The sequence below is a fragment of the Haliotis rubra genome, unplaced genomic scaffold (assembly GCF_003918875.1).
Source record: "Haliotis rubra isolate DU_JTF1 unplaced genomic scaffold, ASM391887v1 Scf864, whole genome shotgun sequence".
In the NCBI taxonomy this organism is placed as follows: domain Eukaryota; kingdom Metazoa; phylum Mollusca; class Gastropoda; order Lepetellida; family Haliotidae; genus Haliotis; species Haliotis rubra.
In genome coordinates, this window is record NW_025767595.1 from 69654 (window position 1) to 95919 (window position 26266).

The following is a 26266-nucleotide window of genomic DNA, read 5'->3' on the forward strand; positions in this document are numbered from 1 at the left end:
ACAGAATATAGAAACTCTGTTTCCGTTTTTATGCGCTGCATTTATATTTAGCTCCTGGCGGTTTTTTTCGAAATAGTGAGACAGAAAACTCTTTGGTCAAGACGGCTTCACAGGACATGGTCAACACGGGGTCACAGGACATGGTCAACACGGGGTCACAGGACATGGTCAACACGGGGTCACAGGACATGGTCAACACGGGTTCACAAGACTTGGTCAACACGGGGTCACAAGACTTGGTCAACACGGGGTCACAGGGTCAACACGGGGGGTCAACACGGGGTCACAAGACTTGGTCAACACGGGGTCACAAGACTTGGTCAACACGGGGTCACAAGACTTGGTCAACACGGGGTCACAGGACATGGTCAACACGGGGTCACAAGACATGGTCACACGGGGTCAGTATTCAGTCAACACGGGGACGTGCGTTTCCAGAAGAAAGTTTCACTGCACAGCAACATGTTTGATACGAATGAGCACTGCATCAACATGTGATACGTGGTATTATCAATATCTTTATCTTCTTCTTTGTGTAGCTAATTAGCGAGTTCTGAACTGAAGATATGAGAGTTGAAGGTACATAATATTGAACCTACGTGTAAATGTTGAAAAAGTCTTCCCGTTGCATAAATATTGCTGTAATATAAAGATCTTTTAAGTTTTCATTCTCAATGCAATTACTTTGGTTCTTACTAATTTCTCCCCAAACATGTTAGTACACCTTCTGAACTTTCTGTAATATTTACAAAGTGTTAAGAATCTACTCAAAACATTAAAGGAAAGTTTTACTCATCTTAAGTCCACAATGGACAAACTAGCATGGCGTTTTTTCCGTATGTCGAGCACTTGCCCACTATCGATTTACAAATGAGTTTTGTGTGAGCGTTTTGTGAACATATTTGCAAAACCCAGGTCTCATGTTGATAAAGGTGACAATATCCTGCCTCTTGAGATCAGTTGAAGTTCTGTCGATACAGCCGTAGAACTAGGATAATGAGCTTACAGCACTCCCAGGAAGTGCCGACGAGACATACGATGACGTTCGATACAGCCCCTTGTGTAAACGTCAGCGAAACGGTTTACCTCGTTGACACCGTGTAAAGCTTGGGACTGCTAAATTTTGTTAAACACCTTGTCAAAGCGCCAAAACATCTGTTATGCCAAAGTCGCACTGAAAAACGACCAATTGCTTGGGAGAGTGAGTGAGTTTAGTTTTGCGCCGCACTCAGCAATATTCCAGCTGTATGGCGGCGGTCTGTAAATAATCGAGTCTGGATCAGACAATCCAGTGATCAACAGCATGAGCATCGTTAAAATGAATTAAGCACAGTTTTCTTTTATATTTCACGTAAAGTTTCAGAAATATTTTTACTCACGTGGGCACTACTAGTATTCTTGGTGAGGGAAATTGAAATCAGGTTTGACGTCCATTAAAAAATACTTTAAAAGTTACGTGCATTCTTCTGTGAGTATGACCGATTCTATAGTCCGGTCTAATGTCGGTTTATACTGAAAGCCTAGACTTGCACAAGTTTCTAAGGTAATACGAATAGTTTAAATGATAATTTCTAAAAAAACATAATATACCTCTAACAGACTGGCATCATTTCACTTATCTAGACTTGCCTCTTTAAAGGATAGAATTACTATACATCCATGAGCTTAATTTTCAGTACAGCCTTGGAGCAAGGCTAACTACAAGCCCAATGAGTTTTGATGCTATCTCGCAGTTTAAAATGGGTATCTTATGCAGAATTTATGTCCTAAAAATAAAAAAGTTGTTTAACAAACTATCATTAAAATTTTCACAGTTCACTGTTTGTTACGTGGGAGGGGTGCAAAGGGAGGAAAGGATGGAGAAAGCACAGCACAGGTAAATGATTCAATACCTTTGTCGGCACTTGTGCACGTGCTCCGCGTACACCTGGCTCTTTCTCTCTTTGCAGTCCTCCCTCGTAACAAATAGTGAACTGTGTCAAACTTTTAATGATAGTTTGTTAAACAACTTTTTTAATTTTAGGACATAAATTCTGCAAAAAAGTCACAGAGTTGGTCTGATGTTTTGATTATGATCTGTGTTTCATTGAGTATTATATGTTTAGTAGTTTTCGAGTTAGATTGCAATTCATCGGTCCGGTTTTGAGCCAAACGGACTATAGTTTAGACACCTTGTCCAGACACATCATGCAACTCCCAGGCTACAACCACTGTTTATTCCCTCATTGAAACATCTACTGAGTTTATCCCCACATACTACAAGGCATCTTTCCATGACACAGTACATCATCAATGTTAACTGTGGTGGACAACCTACTCGGGAACTGTACATAGTGAACCTTTTTCGTCTCAGAGCTTTTATCGTGTATGTAAGTAATGGATCTATTTATATATGCGCCATTAGTCTGATCCCTACCAGACAAGCAGGGAGGCTGCAGTGTACAGAAGCGGTGAGGTTGTGGTGCTTTGTTGATAATGGCTAGTATTGAGAATACAAGTGACCACAACTTAAGCCATGCCTGAAGCTACTGGGTGCTAATATTGTTTGCTGGTGTGAATGGTTTGGTGAGGAAAGTGGTATCGAGTCTGCTGCAGTTTGACAGGGATACATAACTGAGAGATTATATACTGACCCAAAACAAGGATTCCCAGCTTGGAGATTCTATGACCACGAAACGGGGATACCCAACTCCGAGGTGCGGCCCGGAAACAGGGATAGCCAACTCAGATACACTAAACTGACCCCAAAACAGGGATGCCTAGCTCGAATCCTCTACACTGACCCCAAAACAGGGATGCCTAGCTTTAATCCTCTACACTGACCCCAAAACAGGGATACTCAACAGAGGCTCTATACTGACCCCAAAACAGGGAAGCCTAGCTCTAATCCTCTACACTGACCCCAAAACAGGGATACTCAACAGAGAGGCTCTATACTGACCCAAAAACAGGGATGCCTAGCTCTAATCCTCTACACTGACCCCAAAACAGGGATACTCAACAGAGAGGCTCTATCCTGAACCAAAAACAGGGAGGCCTAGCTCGAAACCTTTACACTGACCCCAAAATGGGGATACTCAGCTCGGAGACTCTATACTGACCCCAAAACAGGGATGCCCAACTCAGAGACACAAAACTGACCCCAAAACAGGGATACCTAACGTTCTGTGAATGTGGCAACGGGGAGAGTAACGTTCTGTGAATGTGGCAACGGGGAGAGTAACGTTCTGTGAATGTGGCAACGGGGAGAGTAACGTTCTGTGAATGTGGCAACGGGGAGAGTTCGGTGCGAATACGATATGTATAATGGATCACATATCTTGTGTCATGGACTCAGAGATGTGTAATGGATGTGTCTTGCATTAGTGAGTGAGATATTGAATAGTAGCTTCATCGAACGTTGACAGGTTGGGACAAGGTGAAGATTGTTCAATTGTCCATATGGACTACATAAATCTGTCAAAGCCATGATCACATCCTTAGAAAAAAGCGACAAAGCCGTCTCCACAATCACACAAATTTCTGCCAAATAAAAAGGGTTTATTCATTGATGCCAACTTTGCCATAAGCATGCTTTTTGTGAACCGGGAAGCCCATTTCTGGTGTCCCCCGCCGTGATATTGCTGGAATATTGCTAAAAGCGGCGTCAAACTAAACTCACTCACGTTTGTTAACCATTATTGAATATTCATGATAGGTGTGCACGAAAAGGTGCGCAAACTGTTGCACTCTGCAGTAAAGCGGCGATCTAACTCACTCACTCATGGACTAATGAACATAACTCTGGAATACAGATGACGGCGGGGTGGGGGTTACTTTCACCACAGTTATGGACAACAGCCAATCATTTGTCAAATTATGTGGTTAAATAATGAATAAATAATAGAAATACCAGTGTAAAAAGCTGTTCGTGTCGATGTCGTCCAATATTCAGTTTTCAGAAAAACGTGCCAATCTACTTAACACAACCCTGCTATAATTGTTGATGCTGAAAAAGAATAATTGAGTAAAAATATCGGTTATTGCGTTTGTTTCTATTATCGCATGGCTTTTAGAGGGGTGTTAATCAGATTATTAACATTAATATTCAATACACTAACGCTACGACTCATTATTCATATTCTTGTCGTTTAGTTGCTGTAGTTGATCACTGGATTGTCTGGTCAGGACTCAATTATTTACAACTATTTATATTAGCTTGAATAACGGTGCGGCGACAGACTAGTTTGTTGTAATGACTAAGAATTACTCAAAACGGAAAACAAACGTATCGATAAAAGCTGGCAACGAAAGAGATTATAGATAATTAAGTATTGTTACTGTTTACTTCTTCAAACTTTATCAGCTGTTAATGTTTAGGGGATGCACCCACTGTGTTTTACACATGTGAGATGGCATAACTGTGGATAAGACACCTCTTATATTAATTTGGAAGCGAGTTCTTTGTCTCGAGGTTGCAAATGTAAAAATTATTGGTACCTGAGGTAATGAATGCCTCATACACTGACTGACTGACTGAGTTTAGTTTTACGCCGCTTTTAGCAATATTCCAGCAATTTCACGGCGGGGGACACCAGAAATTGGCTTAACACATTGTGCCCATGTGGGGAATCGAACCCGGGTCTTCTGCGTGACGAGCCAACGCTTTAACCACTAGGCTACCCCACCGCCCCCAATGCCTCATACAAGTTTCAACAGTCGTTAAGTTAGAAATGCACAAATCTCTAAGATAATAATTAATAGTTTAAATGGTAATTTCAAAGAAGCATAAAAAGAACACATTGTCCCTCTAACAGACTGGCGTCCTTTGATTTGCCTCTGTAAAGGATAGAATTACTATACCAATGGGCTTAGAAATCGTTACAGCCTTTGAGAGAGGCTATATGTGCACTCATCCAAATGCTATTGTCAATGTGACTGCTTGTTAGTGGTGTCTTTAAGACAGACAAAGGACATTCGTCTTCTGACCCCACGAGGTAAGGCGTGCACGCGAACTGTGCACTGATTGGCCGACTGGTCATTATGTGCAGGACGAGCTCAGTTAGGTTAGAAAATGAGGGCAAGAAAAATGGGCTGACGAGCCTCAAGGGGCACCAGAAATGGGCTTCACACATTGTACCCATGTGGGAAATCGAACCCAGTTCTTCGGCGTGACGAGCGGACGCTTTATCCACTATGCTACCCCAGCGCCCTTCCCTTGGGATGAATAGTCACGTGGTGTAAGAAAAATGAACTGTTTGCAAATGATTAAGGCTTGTATAGGCAAAATATGGGAGTTTTTGCATTTTTTTTCCCGTCTGAGTGAAAATAGTATGGGCAGGACTGGCAATCTGTTTGCGCGCTGAACGATTTCGCTTTTTTGTGAAAAGGATATCGAGTCTCAAAAATACATAATCTATGACATTATTTATGTGAAAATTAGCTTTTTAATGTTTATACCTCAATAAATACAGCCGACAGTGAAGACAATTGATAAATACACCACCCAGAGGTGTAATGTTACTTCGGGGCTCATGGCTACCAGTCGGATTATGTCACGTACGTTACCCGTGAAAGTCCGGGTTAGAATATTGATCTTCAGTAACCCATGCATGTCGTAAGAGGCGACTAACGGGATCGGGTGGTCAGGCTCGCTGACTTGGTTGACACATGTCATCGGTTCCCAATTGCGCAGATCGATGCTCATGCTGTTGATCACTGGATTGTCTGGTCCAGACTCGATTATTTACAGACCGCCGCCATATAGCTGTAATATTGCTGAGTGCGGCTTAAAACTAAACTCATTCACTATGTCACGTACGTAGTATAGACGTTTGTCCTCCGCCTTTGTCATGTACATGTCATAGGCATGGCCACACTCACTCCCTCGGTGTAATCTAATCTACTAATCTTCAAGGAAGTTAGTTTGAAATACACTAGCAAACAGACCTGTGAGTCACTCAGAACATGGGATGTCTCTACCGGAAAAGCCGCGTTGGGACAAACCCAGTATCATAAATATCTCGTATCCAAACCTATAGTTGAAATTCAGAAAAATTAATACACAGGACAATCCAAATGTCAATATGTTCAAGATATGTTTTACACCATTATACGGAGTATTTTAGTAGCCGTGTACAGAGTCTTGATGTGACTTGAATATTTAGTCTCAGTTAATCATTTACTAGCAATTAGAATGGCTTTAATTGACTTTAATATTTAGGTGAGGTGAGGTGAAAGTGGGTTTTACGTCGTGCTTGATAATATTTCGCTTATGTGACGACGTGTGTATGTGTATGTGCGGCCCAGACTTAAGCTGGTTTTATAGTGCTAGCCCACTGAGATACCATGCCGCAGTGAAGCATGAATACCACACACATTATACTGACTCCGAGCCGACCAGTCGTTGTTGTACCCATTAATGCCGAGCGCCAGGCAGGGACCAACAAGTACCATATTTTAACGTCTTTTGGTATGACGCGGTCGGGGATCGAACCCGCGACCTGCCGCTCTCCGGGCGGACGCTCTAACCACTACACCACGGAGGCGATGTAATATTTAGGGGGAAGTGTCATTATTCTTATTAACATTATTGACATTAATACCTGGAGGTATGTGCCTGTTTTACCTGTTATCAAAATGACGTTAATATTTAGAGCTTTGCGCCATTTACCTTTCATCAAATTGACGTTAATATTCAAAGGTATGTGCCATGTAATTATTCAAACCAGTCCTAGTTTCTCACTCAATTCCTTCGACCAGCAAGAGGTTTTATACACGCCCGTTAGTAAGAAATACTCGCTAAACCCCAACAAGTATGATACGCAAACTGACATAACGGCAAAGCTGAATAAATGTTGCTATTTCCGTTGAACGGAGAAGAAAAACACAGTCACTCAAACTTGTCGTAGGTGTTTTTACAATGTCAACCCGGAAGTAAGTTTCTGATTACAATCCGCATCGAGCCATAGACGCAGATGCAAAATAATTCAGATGGGAAGCCTACATGGTGGCCTCTGACAGACCAATTCCAAAATACTGACTTAGCTGTGGGCACCAGAGTTCCAATTCCGCAGTTTATATTCCCAGATGTCCGGATAAGAATTTCAAATGCCAAATTGGTTCTCTGTCAAATCCGACATCACTTGAACCTTACAAGCTTGTGGATCAGAGTTGCCTGTTTCAAGAGTGAAATTGACACGTTGGCAATTTTCACACCCACTATTGTCAATTTTAAATAACATTCTGACCAAAAAAGCATACTCCATTAGTTGTGGAAAAAGAAATTTTCAGTAAAAGCAGACAGCTGAAAAACTGTGCCGCTATTGTAATCCCCACTGAAGATTAAATGGTTGGTTTTTTAAACCGCACTCAGCAATATTCCAACTATATGGCGGCGGTCTGTAAATAATCGAGTCTGGATCAGAAAATCAAGTGATCAACAGCATGAGCATCTATCTACGCAATTGGGATACGATGACATGTGTCAACCAAGTCAGCAAGCCTTACCACCCGATCCTGTTAGTCGTCTCTTACGACAAGCATGGGTTACTGAAGATCAATTCCAATCCGGATCTTCACGGGTTCCCCTGAAGAGTACAGACGGAGCTTTCACAATACGAATGTCGTATGTCAGAGTGACCTGGGCTCGGATCCACAAAGCGATCGTAGCTCTAGAACACCGGTAGGTGTTTGTTAAAATAAAACAGTCACGATCACCGTAGCCTTTCGATCGCCTTGTGGAACAGGGCCAATTGGGGTGGTGTGCGTTTTAGTGTTCCACAAAGACACACGCACAGTGTTTATATAGGAATCTCACCCGAATGTCTACTGATACCGACACGAGTTGATAGAGTTGATATCCGAAGCTTGTCGAGGATATTTTCACATTATCAACGAATGTTGATATATTTGATATCAGAAGTGAGGTAAAATCGGGTTTGTACTTAAGAATATTTCGCTCATATGACGACGTGCATGCGTGCGTATGTGTGGCTGCTTATACTAGCCCAGACATAATCTATTTTTTATAGTGCTAGCTCACTGAGATACCATGCCGCAGTTAAGCATGAATACCCAACTTAGACACATTATAATTACTCTGAGCCGACCAGACCTTTTTTTACCCATTGATGCCGTGCGCCAGGCAGGGAACAACAAGTACCATATATTAACGTCCTTTGGTATGACGTCATCTTCCACCTCCTGACGTGAGGGCATTGTACAAAATCTACTATCAAAACGATATCTCCTACAAGATATAATTTGATCTCACACAAGCAATATATCCAGTGGAACACAGTTTTGAACCAATTAACTTTCAGTAGGAATATGTTAACTAGTGCTACAACCAAGCAGCTCACTACAGTGATCCCCAAAACAAATGTTCCCCATATCGGGTATATTCGTAGATACACTTTATTGGTTTATCATCAGCCAGAACAATCATTCTCCGAATTGTAAATGATCGTGACAAACCTCTTTACAGACCCACGACAAATCTCTGCAAATCACAACCAGAGTTGGGAAAAGGACATAGAGGGGGTGTTTCTTTTGAATAGGAGTGTAGCGGGAACGTCCAATTCGAACATACTCATGGGCACGTCATTCACGGTTTCAGCAATATCCTAAAGGCAAAGAAGCGGAAGCAGGGCAATTGTCGGAAATAATTAACCAATGGTACCTCCGTTGCTGTCGATTTGAAAAGACAGAGTTCAGATTAAATGTAATTCAACTGTTCAGTAGCATTTCCGCTCCTTACGCATGGAGCTGCAAGGCCCCGTAAGGTTACGAGTCCGTACGCACTTCAGAATCGGGCAAATTCATCGCGCTGACATCATTGACTGTTATCTGGGGTTTTCGTGTAGGTGGATGAGAGGTGGATGCGTGGGTGTGGTTGGGTGAGGGTGTGGATGAGGGGTGGACGTGAAGGTTTGAGTATGGGCGTGGAGGTGTGGGTGTGAGCGTGGGTGTGGATGAGAGTGTGGAGGTGTTGATGTGTGTGTGGATAACTGTTATCATCTGGTGAACAGATAGTGCTCGTTATAAATTGGTTGACTTTTCTCGTTGATCTTTAGGAATGAAATAGGGTGAAGAGATCTGGGTGTGGGATTGGATGAGGGTGTGAAGGTGTTGATGTGTATGTGGATAAGGGGTGGAGGTGTTCTGTGTAATTATGGGTGTGGATGAGGGAATGGGCGAGTTGGTGTGGATGTGGGCTTGGAGGCGTGGATGGGTGTGTCGAGTTGTGATTGTGGATGGGTGTGTGAAGGTGATGGTGTGGGTGTGGATGATGGTGTGGAATTGTGTGGATGATGGTGTGGGTGAGGATGTGGACGTGCCGATGTTAATGAGGGTGTGGAAGTCTGGATGGGGCTCTGGTGGTGTGGGTGCGCTAGTATAGGAATACACATCATGCCTACCTCTCTTCATCGACGTTTAAACAGTAACATCCATCATTCATCCTGGACATCATATTTACCTTTATACTTTCCGTAATAAATAAATAAAATACACAAAATAAACAACGGCCTACCTGTCAGAGTCTCGAGTGTAGAGTTATGGCGCTGTTGACACTGGAGAAAGGCCTTCTTGAGCACCTGCTCCTGCTTGAACCTCTCCAGCAACGTGATCTGGTGAGGAAGATGAGGATGGGTTGTTTCATTCAGATACACCATAGTGAAGATACGCTCAGCTAACGCACTGCACTCAAGGCTGATGGCGAGGACACGGTACAAATATACAGCATCACATTTATTCAGTACACCATAGTTGGATTCTGTAGTTGACGTATTGTTCGGGGAAACACAGGTATTGAACAATAGGTGATGTATAGTTTGCGGAAACACTTGTGGGTCCAAAAGGTGACGTGTTGTTCACTAAAACACAAGTGTGGATCCTATAGGCGACGTATTGTTTGGTAAAACTCACGACTTGATCCTATAAGCGAAGAGTGGTTTGAGGAAACACGCATGGACTCTATAGGTGACGTATTGTTTGGTAAAACACACGCATGGATCCTATTGGCGAAGTACTGTTTGACGAAACACACAAACATTGATCCTTCAAGTGACGTACCCTATTCGTGGAAAAAACTCGAGGAAACACAGGTACGGATCCCTAATGTGAAGTAAAACTCGCAGAAACTCAGGTACGGATCCCTATACGTGGAGTAGATCCCCTCGAGGAAACACAGGCGAGGATTCCACGTAAAACACGAGGAAACATAGGTTCGGACAGTATAACTGAAGCATAACTGAAGATAACACTCTCACGGTCGGTCTGCTGAAGTTAACTTTAAGACAGCAAAAAGTAAGGTATATTCATCATTGCGACTTCCTCGACAAGACGTTGTGTCACGTAATACGTTGTCTCGGAAAACAGCTGAAACTGAAAGATATCTTCTTTTCCACCTTTTCACGACAAGACGACAAAAATCACGTGGAAAACAATCTCCTTAAATGTCTGGATTCACAAGAATGTAGGCACAACAAGAATACATTAACTATAAGAAACAACACCCAGAGCACACATACAGCCCGTGTAGGTAGCACGGTCGACTTACTGAATGTCTCAGTATGACAAGCCACTATCTGTTTTTACCACAATCTACACAATAGTATGTTGTTAACGGTAAACTGATTGCCTCAAGTCATCTGGAACACACACAGCACAACTCCGCAATGAATCCGAGTCAATGTTCTTTGGAACAAGCACAAGTCCTATTTTCTGTTACTTCTGCCTACTGTCTATATAACCGACATGCGTGGCTCTCCGGTATGAAATCCCATCTGTACCTAGTTGCCGGCGTCCCAAGCGCTAATTTGCCGGTGGGGGGCTGTGGAGTAGTGCTACGGGTCAGTGGGCTTTGTCCTTTGAACTCACTGTTTCAGGAACATAGTTAAAGTTACCGTCAAGCATTTACCATAACATGTTTCGATTGTAGTGAAGAGTAAATCCACTTCAAGGTCAATGATGATGATGATATGATGATGATGATGATGATGATGATGATGATGATCGACGTTAACGTCTAAACGCTGGATTCACGTACACGTGTTTGGGTATATTAAATTGATTGTGGGAGTCACATATGGTACACGGTTAAAACTTTACTGACATATCCAAAAAAGTCTTCATATACAAGTTAATGAAGCCAGCTGGTACTGCTGTTGATATATGGTTCAGTTACGTCAATATATCGTAGTTAATTAAGTAAAACACGTTAAAGTCACACAAAACGTATCGTTGGAGATCGTTTGGATTCATAACCAACAGAGCCAAAAAGTAAAGGTCCAATCCTCAAACGAATTCGATAGAACGCCAGATTGTTTAACACGATCAAAGAAGAGGTAAGCTCCAGTTAGTATATCAGTGAACAGAATCAGACCTTTGTCTTTAGCAGGACGAGGAAACTCCTTGAACTCCACAATGAAAGACGAGATGTTGTCAACAACACGTAACGGTTAAATGTATCCACATAGTTACTGATATGTATCGTGAAATACACACCGCTATCTATAACACAGATCTGTATGGCAGACAGCAATCTCGGTAGGCGAACATACGTGTAAGTACCTGCGTGAAATATCCCAGGTGTCGTTTTATGATCAGCGTTAGTAAACAACAGTTGCAATTATTCCAACGGACATAAACATGTATATGACTTAATATTGTTTACTTCCAACGTTTGAAAGGTTTACGTATCAGCGATCACATATAACTTCGCAGTAAAGGTTGTATTAGGAAGGTCCATAACGACACGTGACTGATCTGTGTCCCGCTGATTGAAATACACATCCCACGTCGCGTCTTGTTGTCACTCAGCTGATTAGCATGTAGAATGAGCCCAGTCATGTATGCACGTTATCTGGACTGGTTCAAGCACTCGTGTAACGTAATACCATACGCATGCGCGATGACACTCAAGGAGCAGATCAAGCATGAAGGAGAAGAACACAATAGCTTTGGGGAAAGACGTACATACGGCACAGTGCCAGCTTATGACTTGTTCACGATCTTCGAAATACAAAACTATTATTCAGAATTTGCTCAGTGTCGGGATATTCATTGACCCACTTAGAATACCATGTCCATATTACGTGACGAATATAGATCTCCCGTCAAGAGCTTGTTGATTCAAGTTTAATCTCGGACGCGCACAATGGCCATCTTACGAACGAGTTCACATCGTAAGAACAAAACAATGAAAGTTACAAATATTCTGTAAATGCAGTTAAAAAGGGTACCAACTTCTGATAGACAGCAATATACACGTCTATTTCAAATGACACGACTGTCATTCAAACTGGCGTGTGTATATCGAGTGATTTGTGCGATCAATGACAAAGGCAGAAAACATTAAAACGTGTACATACAAAAATTTCTAACCCAAGGATTAGAACTATAGTGTGCTTAGTTCTGAGGCAGTACGTGAATGACACGTGGGAAAGAAACACATGCATGCACAGCAGCTGATATTGCAAAGATTCCTGTCCACGTTCCTTTTCAGATCACATGGGTGACAACCCGGAAACTGCATACCTCGAAACACAGCAGCGAATCTAATCAACATCCCTTTTCAATTACAAATCGTTTCAGCCATTTCCTTCAGCCCTTTCACCACTCAACCTTGAAAGAAAGACCATCGATGAAATCACGATATGAAAACAAAACACACAGTTTTTGTTTCCCCAAACGCGACGCCAAGCACCAACAAACACGAAACAGTTTATCGAGAGCGTCTGTGCACATCTAACGGTGAACTCTGCTGGTATGCTACCTGCAATCAACACATCTACTTCCTCCCCAACAACAACATTCAAGATCATGTGTTTGACAACAACCATGGAATGTTGAAGGATACAGCAGCAGATCTTCTCAACATCAACAATACCCATTCATCATCTTTGTGTTTCCGTTACAAGCCAGGAACTGCATCCCCATGATGTGAATCTACTGCACTATTTTCCTGTCCCTGTGCAGAATGTTACGTTTGTTGTTTAAAGGCGCACTCAGCAATAGTTCTGCTATATGATGGCGTCTTTAAATGAGCAAGTCTGGACCAGACAATCCAGTGATTCACATCATGAGCATCGATCTACGCAGAATGTTAGGTTTGTTGTTTAACGCCGCACTCAGCAATATCTTTGCTATATGATGGCGGTCTGTAAATGAGCGAGTCTGGACCAGACAATCCAGTGATTGACATCATGAGCATCAATCTATTCACAATGTTATGCAAAACATCAACAACAACTCATTCCGTTATATCATATTTACTATGTTTCATACTCCCTAAAACATATTATTTTCCCTTCCTCTCAGCACTTTCTCTTATCCAAAATACCTAAATGAAGCATGCCTATATTTCAAACAGTTTCACGTTCTAAATCCCCGAAGTCTTTAGCGCCCCTTTTCCTTTCAAGTGGAGGCTATATTTCTACCAAAATTATACATTGTCAGAGACTAAACGTTATTCTATATCATATTGTACTGTGTCAAATACCCCAAGGATCTCAAAAATATATTTGAACCTTGGAGAAAAACGTTCTGCGAACACTTTAGCAAGCTTATATAAATGTCAACATACTTATACTCTTAGTCTCAAGATCCCTACTTAGGAGTCTCTTATTCATATATATCCTGAATTGAAGGGAGACTAATGCTGTTAGAATGACGTCATATTTTCATGAAGTATACGACCCGTGGATCGCCTCTGTGATGCTGTGGACACCATAGGAGGTCGGTGGGTCGACCTCTGGTCGCGTAATACCAAACGACGTTAAAAGATGGTACTTTTTATTACCCTGCCTGACGATCAACATCAAGGCCATAAAACACGAACTATTCAGCTCGAGTTTTGCGTGTCGAGGTAGAGTGTCCATGTCAAATGTATCAAAGTGCCCCAGCAGTAAAATCGGCGTTAGTCCGTACTTAAACAAACAGCCCCCACACACATGCATGCAGATCAGCTTGAAAGCCCAATAACGCTAAACACGACCATAAACCCGATTTATCCTCACCTCTACGACCGTCGAAATGTGTTCGACCTGGTAGTATTCACTTGCGCTCTTTGCAAGCTCGACATGCGTTGCCTGTACCCATGTCTCACAGTCCCTGTACAGCATTATGTTCCCTACTGCCCAGCCCTCCTTGCAATACTAAATCCATAAATGAAGCAAGTCTAGATTCCCATCTCTGAAATTCCCATCTCATTGGATCTCCTTTTCAGTATAAATGGGTTTATTCGTTACTATCAAAATTATATATACAGTGGGGCGGTGGGGTAGCCTAGTGGTTAAAGCGTTGGCTCGTCACGCCGAAAACCCGGGTTCGAATCCCCACATGGGTACAATGTGTGAAGCCCATTTCTGGTGTCCCCCGCCGTGATATTGCTGGAAAATTGCTAAAAGCGGCGTAAAACCAAACTCAGTCAGTCAGTCAGTATATATACAGTGGAAGCTCTCTAAACCGGCACTCGTCGGGACTGAAGAAACAATCCGGTTTAGACAGCGTGCCGGATTGTAGAGCTGACACAGTTACCTACGACTAGAACTGAATCAGTTTTGTCACTCTCATATACATTGCTGTATCACATGGTTCTCTCAGTTACTGCACACATTTACAATAATAGACAAAGATTTCAGCTCACATTCACTTATTTAACATCCCTAATGAGTGACAATTTTCACTAATTACATGTACAGGTATACCCATACTGAACTAAGATTAAAGTATCTTTGTCGGCAACCGTGTAGTTTCAGCGAATGGTTATTTGGTGACAATACACATCCGGCCGACTCCTCGCCATGCGCCGGAATAGAGAGCGCTGATTATTATATAAACACATATTCAGGCGGCTGATTTCATGCCAAGAGCCATAATTGACAGCTGCCGGATTGCAGATCTTATAAATGATGATAAATGTACTAGCCACGGACAGGACTGAGATTTTATGCCGGTGTTGACAACTTGCCGGATTGGACAGCTGCCGGTTTTGACAGCTTCCACTGTAACCAGAGACTAAGCGTTAGTCTACTTGTACCCGAGCTATCGCCATATGGGCAAGCAAGTTTTATGGTATGACTAGTTTCCTGGCCAAGGGTCAAAGCCCTGCTGATAAGAGATGCCTGCGGTGCTGTCAACTTGGTGCTAATTCCACTTGTTCGGAATTACTGAGATTGTAGGTTTTACAAACAAAATACCCCCCCCAAGCTAAGTAAACATTTCCTCGTTTTATGGTCACAGAACGTTTAGTGAAAACAATTTTGGTTTTAATGTACAAGTGTGCGCGTGCGTTGTGTGTGGCATGACTCCATGCGCGTGCACGTGAGTGTGCGTTTACTATACGCGTGAGATATGTCAAACAGAATAGTTTTGGTCACGTTTTATTGATGATAATCTCATTGATATTTGAGAACAATGCTACTGTTCTGTAGTGTGAATAATAACAATAACAAATACAAATGGCAGCAACAATAATAATAGTCATCTCATGTCATTAGTTTTTGAAAACTTAGTCTCATTTGTCTCCAAAGCTGAAGATATGATTTGATGCGGAAATATACATCTTCTTGTTGTTTGTAAAACTGGGTTAGCTGTGATGTGTGGAAAACACTGGCAGCCATTACAAATAGAGGCAATGTTGTACTAGGAAGCATAATTGCATTTTTCTTAGGTACAAAACCATGTACTGATATGGTCTCTGTTAAGGACAATGCCATTAATTCAACATGTCATAAAAGGAAACAAATCACTCAAACTACCTTTCTTAGGGACTTCTAGTGCACTTTATAGTTTACGTGAGACAGATCACCGTGCCACATTGTGCAGTCAGCACTAATTCCTTTGTCGCCCAGTGACAGTATAAAATATTCATCCTTGCACATACCTTAACTGTGTGGGGATGATTAGCGGATATTGTCTTCGTGAGCAACATTTTACGTGCATCATGGAGGCCAGGATTACCTTTAATCCACTGCTGGTTTACCTGTTACCTGGGTGCGACAGGGTGTTATACTACCAGGCTCTGTATTTCACGCCTAGTTGATTCCATGCTCCAAAAGAGGCGTCCAGTGTCACACATTCATGTATTGTTATTGGGTTGACTAATGAGTATCGGATGGTCACAATGGTGTGTCCAGTCTGATTGTGTGTGGTTGAATCATACTATCACTACATATCCCATTTATACAGTTCGAGATGCCTTGTGCATCAACACTATCCCCATTCGGGCAACTGCAATATTGCAACACCAACACTTCATAGCCCAATTCAAGGAACTGCAAGTATCTGCAACAACAACAACATCCATCCTCATTCAGGCAACTGCAAATATTGCAACAACAACGCTTCATAGCCTCATTCGGGCAGCTGCAAATATTGCACCACCATCAATTCATAGCCCCATTCGGGCAACTGCAAGTATCTGCAAGACCAACACTGCATATCCCCATTCGGGCAACTGCAATCTGCACACTGCATAGCCCCATTCGGGCAACTGCAAGTATCTGCAAGACCAACACTGCATAGCCCCATTCGGGCAACTGCAAGTATCTGCATGACCAACACTGCATAGCCCCATTCGGGCAACTGCAAGTATCTGCATGACCAACACTTTTACGTATCTGATATATCAGGATCTGAATATCCCAGCTCACAGGGGTTCTTCTCAATTTAAATGGAATTATATGTTAACGAACTGGGAGTTAGTCTACCAATCCCCATCAGGGCAACTAGTCATGTCTTCGTCATAAAAAAAAATGTCATCTTTAATACAGAGTATACAAATAATGATCTGAACAAATCCAAATGGAGCCCAGGACAAGCCTTCGTTTCTGGCCTAGAGCTGGGACACTCTCAGATTTTCTCACAGTCCCTGAACCGCGGCCCTTTCCGCAGTGCTAAATCCCTAAGTCTAGATTTCCTAAGGTTTAGGTCTGAATCTCCCACCCCATTGGGTCTCTTTTTCAATTTAAAAGGAATTATTTGTTTCCGTCAAAATTACATATATTCAGACCCTGAGTGTTCGACTAAGGCAGTTTGACCCAGCCAACTCATTCTAGACTTGAGTTGGACTCCTTTTTAATTTATTTTCTCTGGTCTGCGATACAGACTATTGATCAACCTCCCTCACTGAATATCAGATCGGCAGTAATTACTATCAGTCCCGCGGAGGTGTAAGACAACAGATCCTACAAATCACCTACACTCATCCAACATCATCTCAGCGTTAATCCGGGGGCGTCTGTTACAGGGCGTTCGTTCAATCACAGTCAGCAAGGCCGTGCCACTCAGACTGGACACATGTTATCAATGACTTCTGCCAGTCATGTGGAAGAAGCTGTCAGGGTCTATAACACTCGTACAGAAAGTTTGCCGGAAAAGCCCTCAAACTGTCACAATACTTGCAACTTGTTACAAATATTAATTAGCCGATGGGGAGTCACATCAGCTTAATAAGCCCTGCACGTCCAAATTGTGCTCAAATATAATTTCCGACCATAATGCATTGGAGACAAGTGACTACGGTGACTCCTGTGGGAAATCAAACCATCTGCTATTGATGTATGTGAAGCCTTGGAAATGCGGATTCTACAGTATCACAAAACCGAATTAAAATCGGCACAATAATTACCTTGTTATCTATTCGAACTTATGAAAAATTAGATTATTCGGTGTTTTTTAACCGTTTCTCATGTGAGAATAATTCCTTTGTTTTCAGGCCAATGCCGAAAACCACTATACTGGTTTCTGAGGACAGAGTAGACCTGGGCCGACTTGCATAGTTACAATCGATCTTACAAACCCCCCCCCAATCAACATTGCAATCACCATACAATTGTCCTAATCCACTTGCACAAAGACGATCTTAGTGCGATTGTAAGACGACATGCATTTAAGATCGCGATCTTAACTAAGATCGAACTCTTCAACGGTGGAGGTACGAAATTCTTAAACTCGACTCCTGTTTACAGTTGTCTGCTAGTGCGCATAGCATACTGCGCAAATAAAAAGTGGAACTGGTTACTGCACACAACACACCTCCTGGGCAGTTATCTCGGTACAGACAAAACCGATAGGGGAATTCTGGACCAAGAGTATAAGCATATCCCCAGACAATTATTTAAGCTGGCCGACATGTGAGAAGAACGTTTTTCTTCAAGGTTAAAATACATTATTGAGATCCTTAGGGTACTTTTTCAATCGTACAGCCCCCGAACCACATTATTTACCCCTTAGACTAGTCTGCCTCACTGCCCTTTTTCCATTCAGCCCAACCGTTTCTTGCAATGCTACGGCCCTTAAGTCTAGATTTCCTCTGGTGTCGCCCATCTTAGCCTGTCTCACAGTCCCATTACCTCATTATATAGCCCTCACTCAAGGCTAACGCCCTTAATGAAGCAATTCTAGATTTCCTCAGGTTCTGAATCTCCTATCTCACTAGGGGTCCTTTTCAATGTTTATAGGATTGATTTGTTTCTATCGCATGTATAGAGGTGAGGTGAGGCGAAATTGGGTTTAACGTCGTGCTTGAGAATATTTCGCTCATATGACGACGTGCATGCGTGTGTATGTGTATGTGCGGCTGCTTGTACTTGCCCAGACTTAAGCTGGTTTTATAGTGCTAGCCCACTGAGATACCATGCCGCAGTGAAGCATGAATACCCCACTCAGACACATTATACTGACTCCGAGCCGACCAGTCCTTATTGTACCATTTAATGCCGAGCGCCAGACAGGGACCAACAAGTACCATATTTTAACGTCTTTTGGTATGACGCGGTCGGGGATCGAATCCGCGACCTTCCGCTCTCCGGGCGGACGCTCTAACCACTACACCACGGAGGCGGTCGCATGTATAGATATATTAAGAGGCTAAATATACAGAGACTAAGTATTGGTCTAACTGTCAAGCAGGCTTTTCTGAAATGCGAAAGCTGAAAATGACACAATTTTAGATTTTTCCTCAGGTTCAGGAAAACTGGAGTTGGAAAATATAGTAACTGTTATACATTCATATACTAAGCATCAGTCCGGGTATTCCTCTGTGACTGCATGCCAGAAACTGTTTCCATCGATTCATCTGGGTACTTTTGGTACAACCCTAATTCCAAATATCGTGACTTGCTGTAACCATGACCTTCCTAAAGATATGTACCGTGAAGATCCGGATTAGAACTGGTCATCAGTAACCCATGCTTGTCGTAAAAGGCGACTATCGGGATCGGGTGGTCAGGCTCACTGACTTGGTTGAAACATGTTATCGTGTCCCAGTTGTGTAGAAAAGTGCTTCTGATGTTCATCACTGGATTGTCTGGTCCAGACTCGATTATTTACAGACCGCCGCAATATACCTGGAATATTGCTGAGAGCGGCGTTAAATAACAAACCAAACCAACAAACCCTATTCCGGAAACTGTTTCCATCGATTCATCTGGGTACTTTCGGTACAATCCAAGTATATGTGTAACCATGGCTTTCCTTTAGATACATGTATATAGTCATAAGATACATATCTCTCGTCTAAAAGTGTGTTGGTAATTCTAGATTACACGTGCCTGTATCTATTTTAACATTTGTTTTGATCAAACGTAACACAAATATTCAACAGGTGTGGGACAAGGGAGATAAGGAAATGTGAGGTGAGGTGAAATTGGGTTTAACGTCGTGCTTCAGTATATTTCGCTCATATGACGACGTGCATGCGTGTGTATGTGTATGTGCGGCTGCTTGTACTAGCCCAGACTTAAGCTGGCTTTATAGTGCTAGCCCGCTGACATACCATGCCGCAGTGAAGCATGAATACCCCACTCAGACACATTATACTGACTCCGAGCCGACCAGTCCTTGTCGTACCCATTAATGCCGAGCGCCAGGCAGGGACCAACAAGTACCATATTTTAACGTCTAACCCGCGACCACTACACCACGGAGGCGGTTGGTTAAGGAAATGTAGCCTTGATAGCAGCTATATAGCTATCAAAAGCTGGTAGGATGAAATGATAATATGACTGTTAGCCTTCAAACAATGATTGTATACTCCCAATGGAGTAGAGAATGGAAATTCGAGCGCACACTGTTTCACTGATTTCAAATCATGACGACGTTTCAGCTTATACCTTAAAATACAGTTTAATGCATCAAAACTGAATTTTAGAGTCATGAACATTTGAATACGTTTCTCAAAGGTCCCATCAAAGAAAGTATAGGTTCGGTTTGACAAGAAATTAAAAAGAAAGAATGTAACATTTTGTGTCCAATTTAATCCAGTGAGTGAGTATAGTATTAGGCCGCTTGAAGCAATAGTCCAGCAATATCACGCAGTGGACACCAGAAACAGGCTTTACACATTGCACCCATGTGGGGAATCGAACCCAGGTCTTCGGCGTGACGAGCGAACGCTTTAACCACAAGGCTACCCCACCGCCCTTTAATGTAATGATAAAAGTGGCTGCTGCTGCTGCAGCCACATCTTGAATGAAATAACGACGACAAGGGCGATGGGTCGCAATCTAAAACATGGTGGAGCACGAATTTCCAGTTGTCTGAACTGTTATGGAACATCTTCAGGCTCACTGTTTACAATTTCATTGTATGACCTCCACGTGCGTCAATACACGACGTCATACGTCGTCGCAGATATGACGTTAGACGTCCAAAGACGTCATTGTAATCCGTTTACATTCGTAGGGGTGACGGGGTAGCTTAGTGGTCAACGCGTTCGCTCGTTACGCCGAAGCCCTGGGTTCGATTGCTCACATGGACACACTAAGACTACACTTAGTCTCTGAACATATAACTTTGATAGTAACAAATAAACCCATTTAAAAAAAAGAAGCCCCAGTGAGATGGGAGATTCTGAACCTGAGGAAATCTAGACTTGTTTCATATAGGGTTTTAGCATTGCAGGGTGGGCTAGGCATTAGGGAAAATAATGTGGTTAAGGGACTGTGGGACAGACTTCAGGTGTGCCCCGTTGGGATATTGCTGTATTGTGGCGTACTCATTCACTCTGTATGACAGTCCGTCTCAGGTTGTGCTCCAGCTGTTTTCTGTTGACTGAGGATTGTTAACTGCTCATTATCTTCCTGTCAAGATGGTCACACAGATGCTCCATCAGATTTATATCCGGCGAACGGACACGAGAAACAGGCTTTACACAGGTCATGGCAGAACATTGACATTAAGCTGACTGACTGACTGAGTTTGGTTTACGCCGCTTTTAGCAATATTCCAGCAACATCACGGCGGGGGACACCAGAAATGGGCTTCACACATAGTACCCATGTGGGGATTCGAACCCGGGTCTTCGGCGTGACGAGCCAACGCTTTGACCACTAGGCTACCCCACCGCCCCTTAAGCTGGATGAGGAAATTCAGAGCCGGTCGGGCAATATGGGTCCTGGCATATCTCTCAGAAATACTATACCATTGTTGACTTTTAAGATGGGCAGCATAATTGGTCTCTTCAAGACGAACGCTTAGTTTATGAATAATCTACACGAACGCTTAGTTTATGAATAAACACAATTTTGACAGTAACAAATTAACCCATTTAAATTGAAAGTACTCCCATTCAGATGAAAAGTCAGAATCTGAGGATATCTAGACTTCATTTAGGGCTTTAGCATTGCAGGGACGGTTAGGTAGTAGGGGAAATAATGTGGTGCAGGGACTGTGAGATAGTCGAGGTCTCTTCTTACACAGCGTTCAGGTTTCCTTGCAACATGACCAGATCTGCCTTCAGATTTCCCCGTTCTCTGTAAACACGTTGTAACGATGTCGTTGTAAAGACGTTCCTTGCAAAACGAGACTCGGCTCCAATTTCCCGTCAGCATCCAATTTACGTCACCCATCAGAGTCTCGGGAGACGATATTGTTGCGGCCAGTGTCATTCACCGAAGAGGGTCATAAGCTGTTTCCTCTTGTGTCAGCGAAGTACGTATGTTGACGTGTGCGATGTTCCAACGCTGTTGCAGCAGCCGACGTTGCCGTAACGTTACCGAATCTGTTTCGCAACTGGCAGGTTTCTCGTGGTGTTGTCTGGTGCTGTTCAGTCTGTCCAGGGTCTGTCTGTATCGTTGCAAAAGACTGCCTCTAACCAAATCGTCTTGCAATTTCGATCTGCTGTGACCCTACCACAACCAAACCGACTTCTCGATCTCTTTGTTCCACTGTATATTGTTGCATTTCTTTGATATCTGGGGCGGTGGGGTAGCCTAGTGGTTAAAGCGTTGGCTCGTCACGCCGAAGACCCAGGTTCGATTCCCCACATGGGCACAATGTGTTAAGCCCATTTCTGGTGTCCCCAGCCGTTATATTGCTGGAATATTGCTAAAAGCAACGTGAAACTAAACTCAGTCAGTCAGTCAGTCTTTGATATCTGTGCTTTAATAAAGTATGTCCCCAAGCTATCGGTTATCACATCAACACAATATCTGTATTCCTTGCTGCAGAGGGGCGGTGGGGTAGCCAGGTGGTTAAAGCGTTGGTTCGTCACGCCGAAGACCCGGGTTCGATTCCCCACATGGGTGCAATGTTTGAAGCCCATTTCTGGTGTCCCCCGCCGTGATATTGCTGGAATCTTGCTAAAAGCAGCGTAAAACTAAACTCACTCACTCCTTGCTGCAGGAAGAAAACATGTTTTACATATCCGCGTGCTAGTGGCGCCGTTCAGGAGACGTTCAGATGTGATTTCTTTTACACCTGCCTAAGCATTCTCTTTCTGAATACTCACTGTGAATGAAGTATTACTTTTTGGAGAATTTTTTTTATGATCCTATACGTTTTTTGCCGAGTAGTATTTTATGATACAGAAAATAACTTGTTTTGATGTTTTCCTTTCAAAGCGTGAGTCAAAGTCACTTTTAAGTTTTAGGGTTTGCGCTACTTGGGGTGCTCGTGGCTTTGAAGGGTGGACATTAGATCTGTATGGATGTGTTGAACAAACACTGATACTCAGGATCAACAACGAGTAACTTGAAAATGGATTTGACGAAAACAATACAAATATTATCCAGATGTTACTTGGCTAGAAGCAGTCCCAGATACACTGCATAAATGAAATCAAATCAGCAGTGATACCAGTGATACTTCCATAGTCGGATAACCATTTCATGTTTGTCTCATTTTCAGCTACCAACAAACATGTATGTATACTTTCTTTCGCTCTTCGGTATATATGACAAACCGGCTACGAAACACATCCTGCCAATTTCATTTGAAATTTCATATAGTTTAATAATTTCTAAGACAACTAAAATAAGTCTGAATACAAAATAATATCCGGCGAATTAAAAAGTATAAAAAAAGTAAATGAATAGACTTGGTCCCATGCCGATGCTCATGCTGTTGATCACTGGATTGTGTGGTCCAGACTCGATTATTTACAGACCAACGCCATGCAGCTGGAATATTGCTGAGTGGGGCATTAAAAAACAAACGAACCAACAAAACCTATTCCATAATCCTAGTTGTGATTTGTTGACTACTATTTCTAAGGGCACTGCATGTATGGCAATTGCATGAATATGACATTTAACTATAGACACGCACAACAAAGTATTACGACAAACAACGCTGATTAGTCTGCCAGAGAACCATAAAGAATATATGCCCGATGAACGTTTGACATAATAATAGCGTATCTTGTATCTAATTTCACTGAAAAACGCTTCACGTATACACTTTCTGTCAGTCATCTTTCAGACATGACATTCACTGTCTCCGTTCAGTCGTCTCAAAGAGACAAAGCCTATACTTTTCATTTCTTTTAAAATTATCTTTGTGAACTGGAGCTTACAAAAACTTTTCAAAATGTTTATTTAGTTTTTAACACTAGGTCCCAAGTCAAATACAAATATGATATTCTTAAATTACGCCATATTTGTTCAAAGAAATAAATTAAAATAGAAAGGATCATATCTCTTCCAGAAACAAACACAAATTGAAAACAGGTTTGCAATATGTGTAAGTGGGTGGGTACTGGAACAGCAGAACATGTTACCCATTTTAACACCAGGTATCATTGATTTTCGGAGATCACTTTCTTTAAATTTCATTTCTATTTTACCTTCCGCGACCAATAGAATCTGTTTCAGTGGAAAATTGAGATTGGTTATTTTCTGGTGTTGGAGTTATATATTTACTTGGTTCCGTATGTCAACATTTTATATGTTGAGAAAATTAACCAATTTTTTAAGTTTTCGAAAAAGTTGATGTATGTTCAAATATTACTGTTTTGTATTTCGTGAACACCATCCATAATATAGTGAGTGATTTAAACAGTTTTAGTCGCATCGGGGAAATAGCGATAAGAACTGAAGGGTGAAAGAAATGAATAAGTTTAATTTTACGCCGCTTTTTAGCAATATTCCAGCAATATCATGGCGGGGGACAGCAGAAAAGGACTTCACACGTTCAACCCCCGTGGGGAATTGAACCTGGGTCTCCGCCACTGGAAGAAATTAAGGTTCGATATGTAGCCTGTTTTCTTCAATCGCACAAGGAACCGTGAAAACCCGACTTCATCTTCAGCAACCCATGCTTGTAAGAGGAGACTAACGGGATCAGGTGGTCAGGCTCGCTGACTTGGTTGACATATTGCGTAGATCTATGCTCATGCTGTTGATCACAGGATTGTCTGGTCCAGACTCGATTATTTACAGACCGTCGCCATATTGCTGGAATATTGCTCTCTCACTCGGTTGCACTATCTACATGTCTACACGGATTCCATAACCATGACAACGGTAAACATGTGAGTGAAGTCTTTTAACGCCGCAATCAGCAGTTTAGTATTTAACCTATATATAATGACGATCTGTAAGAAATAGAGTACGGTCCAGGCAAACTAGCGGTCTGGAACATGTTGGATGAACAACCCCCTCGGAACACGATGAATAAAGAACAAGCAAATAAGACACTAAAGGTTGATATCTTTGCAAAGCTTCATTGTGTAAAATAACATACATTAAGATTACCGCTAGATGCCCCTGCATTATGTATAATTTACGACACTCCTTCAAGCCATGAATCATAGAACCACCGTTTTTCAAATTTAATGCTACCTTATATCTTCGCTTCTGAGAAAACCGTATGATCGGAAAGATGTGCTATGATTTGTTTGTTTTCCTGCTTCAGTCGTGAGATACGGATGTATGTAAGATGTGGATACTTGTCTAGATATAACTACGAGTGACTGAAGTGGTAGGGGAGGGGAGGAGGGAGGAGACCAACGATAGCATTCGCATGTGGAATGTAGTGTGTCAATCTATGGTGGATACTCCCCATAAAGGAAGTCATCAGCTTTGTTGGGTAGTTAGGGGAATGAAAAAATGAATGAATGAATGAATGAATGAATGAATCGTACCCTCCATAAAAGAAGTCATCAGCTTTGCTGGGTGGGTGGGGGACTGACTGACTGAACAAAGTCTAGCATTATTCCTACAGTTATATATATTCAAGTTTGCGTGAAAGCTAACGTGCTAACTACAAACCCACCGACCGCCCCTATTCTGAAACGTATTCCAAACACACAATGATATCGGTATAGTCACTCTCGCCAGACGCCTTTGTTTTGCAACTTCCTCATTAAGTGTTGGGGCTGTGAACATTTGTCTTTTCTAACAAGACACCACGAAGACAAGGTAAGTTAACTAATACTCCTGCTTGTACAAGATAAACACCCTGTGGAAAGGTTGGATGAGAAACACACGATTCTGTCTCGATATCTGACGAAAACACTTAAATGAGGAGGTTAATGAAGGTTATTGAGTATACCGCTAGCGAAAACATTGTACGTGGAATTGACATTTTGATTTAAGAGATATGTAGTGTCAGGAAAGTATGTTACGTTTAGCTGTTTTTGTTGTTGCTGTTTTTGTTGTTGCTGTTTTGTTGTTGCTGTTGGTTGTTTGTTGCTTATCACCGCACTCAGCAATATTCCAGCTTTATGAAGGCAGTGTCTAAATAATCGAGTCTCGACCAGACAATCCAGTGATGAACATCGATCTACAGACTTGGGCATGTGTCAGCCAAGTCAGCGAGCCTGACAACCCGATCCCGTTAATCGCCTCTCTCGAAAAGCATGTGCTGCTGAAGATCAATTCTAACCCGGATCTTCACAGGTTCAAATATAACCTAAGACGATTATCAGATACTAGTATGTTTTGACTTAGGGATCCAAAGGTCCACCCCGTACCTATCCCCGCCCCCTACCGCCTCTTGAAGACCATGATAACCACGTGACCTCCAGTTTATTGCATGCCACGCCCCTCCTCTC

At 42.3% G+C, this 26266-nt stretch overlaps 1 protein-coding gene across 1 annotated transcript in view; it reads right to left on the reverse strand.

Moving 5' to 3' along the window:
- Positions 1-26266, reverse strand: part of LOC124263005 (parathyroid hormone/parathyroid hormone-related peptide receptor-like) — a 196355-nt gene that overhangs the window by 38991 nt on the left and 131098 nt on the right. The window contains exon 3 of the mRNA XM_046697620.1: positions 9515-9611. Coding sequence (XP_046553576.1) covers positions 9515-9611 — 97 coding nt within the window. The remainder of the gene's footprint in view (positions 1-9514; positions 9612-26266) is intronic.